Source organism: Juglans microcarpa x Juglans regia, chromosome 1D (assembly GCF_004785595.1).
Source record: "Juglans microcarpa x Juglans regia isolate MS1-56 chromosome 1D, Jm3101_v1.0, whole genome shotgun sequence".
In the NCBI taxonomy this organism is placed as follows: Eukaryota; Viridiplantae; Streptophyta; class Magnoliopsida; order Fagales; family Juglandaceae; genus Juglans; species Juglans microcarpa x Juglans regia.
This window is the reverse complement of record NC_054594.1, coordinates 11,552,030-11,555,886: the sequence shown is the minus strand read 5'-3', so window position 1 is coordinate 11,555,886 and position 3,857 is coordinate 11,552,030. Positions and strand designations below refer to the sequence as shown.

The window sequence follows — 3,857 nt, the reverse complement described above, 5'->3', positions numbered from 1 at the left end:
TTTTTAAATTTACATACAAAATATAATAAACAATTTAACTTTTTCAAATCTAAAAATAATAATAATAATAATATTAAAAAATAATATTTTAACAATATTTTTTTTCAACTATCATCTTTCATCTAAAACTATCTTATCTCATCTCTGAATCCAAATCAGCCCTTAGTAAGCTTTCATTTTCTCTTCTCTTTCTCTTAACTAAATGTCTTCCTTATTTGGGTGCTTGCTTTCATATGGTCATCAACATGGGAAGATTGAAAGAGAAGGGAAGGTGGGAGAGAGAAATCTTACCAACCGGATCAGAATTGATAGACTAACTGCACAATTCATGAAAAATTCAGCCTCATTGTGTCCTGCAGTTGGTTTGCATGCCTTCCCTTCATGTTTATTGAAATAATAAGAAGAAAGAGTGGGTTCAACTGAACTGGATACTTTGTTCCATTTCTGACTGTGACTCTGCCGTGATCTGAATGCAATATATTAAGAACTTTCACATTGATTGCATTTGTTTCTGTCAACCCTAATTTTTTTTTAACAAATTGACATGACTTAGGCCTTATTTGCATTCAAAACACATCTCAACTCATCTCAATTCATCTCATTATTACAACTTTCTCAAATTTCTATACAAAATATAATAAATAATTCAACTTTTTTAAATTTCAAAACAACTTTTCCAACTTTCCACATAAAATATAATAAAGAATTCAACTTTTATTCTACTATTTACAAACCATTTCAACTCATCTCAACTCATCTCTAAATCCAAACCACTCCTAGTTCTTTTTTGTTATTTTAAGATAATTTAAGCGTCTTATATCAAATCACGTCATATTGTAAATTCTTTACTTGCACTACTTTTTGTAGACCAAACACTTCTCTTCCTTAATTGCTGCAATGCATCCCACAATTCTACAATATGTTGCTACTTTGAGAGTTGCTACTGCTCAGACACTGGAATTGGCTTGTGCACCATATATTCAATAGATAAAATCAAACACACACTTCTACCACAGACTAGACTAAAGATGAAACTTCATAATAGATAAAAGATTACAACAGTACATCTGCAGCTGTTCTCTTTCACTTTTGTTCTCCTCTTCTTTGGTAAATAAGGATCATCTACCATACACTTCATTAATAATTAGCACCTTCACCCAAATTTGGCATGTTCCGTTGGCTGAACCGTACATAATTGTACAGCTATATTGAATTCCTTTGCTAGAAGCCCAGATATCTTTCCATAAATAAACATGGCCGAGATTAAAAACGGACAAATGAAAAAGCCTTGCAGAGCTTAGAGAGCTAGCAGTAATATGCAAGCAATATACGTCCCTTTTCTTTAGTGGAAACAGCTAATGTCAATGGACCCATCTTAGGGTGTACACTGTGAACTCTTTTAAGTCACAGTCCCATCTTTCTTCAACTTCCTACTCCCCCATGGAACCACCTGCTTCAAGCCCTTGTACATAGTTGCCTGCAATTAATATCCAACATCTCAAATTGTTGTGCAATGTTGTTGACGCAAGGAAAACCAGAACTCCAAAATCACAGGAAGGAACCCTCATTTTGGACCATTTTCTTACTTGAAAAAGCGTAGCCAACATTAGCTGAATACCAATTTCCCCTTAAACCTACCCCCTGTAAAAGCAACCTTCATAGTTTTATTTTGAAAAGCTCCCAGCCTTGGTATGGCTGGGGAACCTCTATCAAAGGCTTGGGTCCAACTAGTTATAAGCCAGCAGGAGGCAGTTTTATGTCAACACCAAAAGTCTTGACAACTTTGTAGAACCACAGACAAAGATAAGAAAAATGCCATAAGAACTCAGAATCCAAAGTTTAATTTGTCTAGAAACAAGAACATGAAGTCATTCAAAACAGTAGCGAGAAGGTAGATGCACTCGTTTGTTCTTTGAGTCAACGCAAAGTTAAATAAAATATTATTAAAATATTTTTTTTTAATATTTTTTTGTCGAATTTTAAAAAATTATAAAGATTAGACAAATGAAAATGATTTTGAAAAGAGTACTAAAGCATAAAAATGAACCAGAGCAAAAACGATTAAACTTGAAAGAGAAACATACCCAGAAATGAGAGCGGGCATGGGAGAGATTGGATAAGCTCCCTGTCCTTCTAAACTTTGTCATCTTTACCTTTGTACTGTTGCCCTCTCCCACACTACTACCACCATCACTCTCTCTATCCAAGGAAGATGGAAAGACATGACTGCATGAGCCTCCAACCTCTCTTTTAGCTTTGAAAGCCTTCCTGCCCCAAGAACCAAACCAGCCTCTCTCCTTGACACCTGATTTATTGCTAGCAGTAATGGCTCCAAGCTGCCCTGATCTCTCATGGCTGAAAGACCCATAGCACTCCCCAGAAGTGATTCTAAAGGAAGCAGACTGAAATCGAGACCTGCCCACAAAAGGACCCTCCAAGACAGTGGTGGGGGAAGGCAATTTTGTATCGAAGAGCAACCTTGGAGGAAGTTCCAAGCACTTGGTTGTGAGGTTGGTGAGAGTGGTGCAGGGCCTGGGCTTGCCTGGTTCTTCTTCCCAGCGAAATGGGACTGAGGCTGAGGAATGGAGTGGTGGAGTTTGCATCCCAGAAGGATCTGTTGAGTGCATCATGGGTGGGACTGAAAGGAGTGGTAGCTTTAGAATGGAGCTTGCCTCCGGCTCTGCCTCTCCCGCGGTTCTCATGTCTCTCTCTCTCTCTCTCTCTGGGTGCTTTTCGGTGTTGTTTTTTTATGGAGAAACGTGAGACAAGTGGAAGGAGAAGGAAAAGTCCTCGAGAGAAAAGGCTGGCCTGTTTAGTAATCCGTCGTGTTGGAGAGGAAAATGCTAAAAACGGTGCACCCCTATGTTATTATCATGAGCTCTCACGTATTCCTGTTCAAACTTCTAACGTGAATTGCGACAGGTCGTTTTCACTGTGTCATGCATTTTAGATTTATATGCGGATAAATTTTATTGGTAAGATGTCGAGAAAACAGTAAATTAGTAAAAAGAGTTTAAAAATAAGATATTATATAAAAAGTGTCTTTCACATTAACCTGCTAATAGAATAACTCATATCTAAAATAAATAAAGGAATTTTAAAATAAAAAATTATTTTTATTAGTCTCTACTCACTATTTCATACCTCACACCTTATAAAAAATACATCTACACTTTATAAAAAAAAACTATAAATATAGAGTGTGAAAATTAATAATGATTCACACATATAATTATCTTTCAAAATATCCTCTCTAATCAATTGAAATGTGAAATACAGTATTGCAGAGTATAAATAATATGTAGTTTGAGAGTTTTTATTTTATCTATGCATACATTTTTTTATAAACTTATCTCTCTTTCTTCCTCATTTCATATATATCTTTCTTATTACTTATTTCTATATTTTTGTTTTCATTTGTTCAATTTTTAAGGAAACCAATAAGAAATTTGGATAAGTTGTTCTTGTGAAGAAGTGATTAGTTAAAATAGAAAGAATAGAATTTGATTAGTTATTTTAGATAAAGAAATATATATATATATATATATATATATATAAAAAGATGAGTATTACGATCACAAATAGATTATACAAAAGTAAACCTACAAATTAACGTATTTTTATATAATCTGTCAGATTTACTTTATAATAAAAATAACTTTATAATTTAACGAACCATATCAAACTATATCAGTTTGTAAGATTATTTTGTGATATTCATTTATGGCTAGAGTATTTCTCATATATAAATAAAATTATACACACACAACCCTTTTTATAACTTTTTTAACAACTATATTTTAAAATGAGAGTATTTATGTAAATTTATTTTACTTTTGTAGGTTATTTTACAAAAA

The 3,857-nt window shown here is 33.7% G+C and overlaps 1 protein-coding gene across 4 annotated transcripts; it reads right to left on the bottom strand.

The window, feature by feature from the left end:
* Positions 1-864: 864 nt before the first annotated feature.
* LOC121237193 (uncharacterized protein At4g00950) lies at positions 865-2,842 on the bottom strand. 4 transcript variants are annotated; one of them, XM_041133833.1, is made up of 3 exons: positions 2,085-2,836; positions 1,619-1,641; positions 1,434-1,574 (listed from the first exon to the last, which is right to left on the bottom strand). In XM_041133833.1, the coding sequence occupies exons 1-3, from the start codon at positions 2,700-2,702 to the stop codon at positions 1,565-1,567; spliced, it is 651 nt and encodes a 216-aa protein (XP_040989767.1). In that variant the 5' UTR covers positions 2,703-2,836; the 3' UTR covers positions 1,434-1,564. The 4 variants fall into 4 exon arrangements, with proteins under 4 accessions (XP_040989760.1, XP_040989767.1, XP_040989775.1 ...); XM_041133826.1 differs by lacking the exon at positions 1,619-1,641 and having other exon boundaries at positions 865-1,477; positions 2,085-2,842; XM_041133841.1 differs by lacking the exon at positions 1,434-1,574 and having other exon boundaries at positions 1,640-1,781.
* Positions 2,843-3,857: the final 1,015 nt, after the last annotated feature.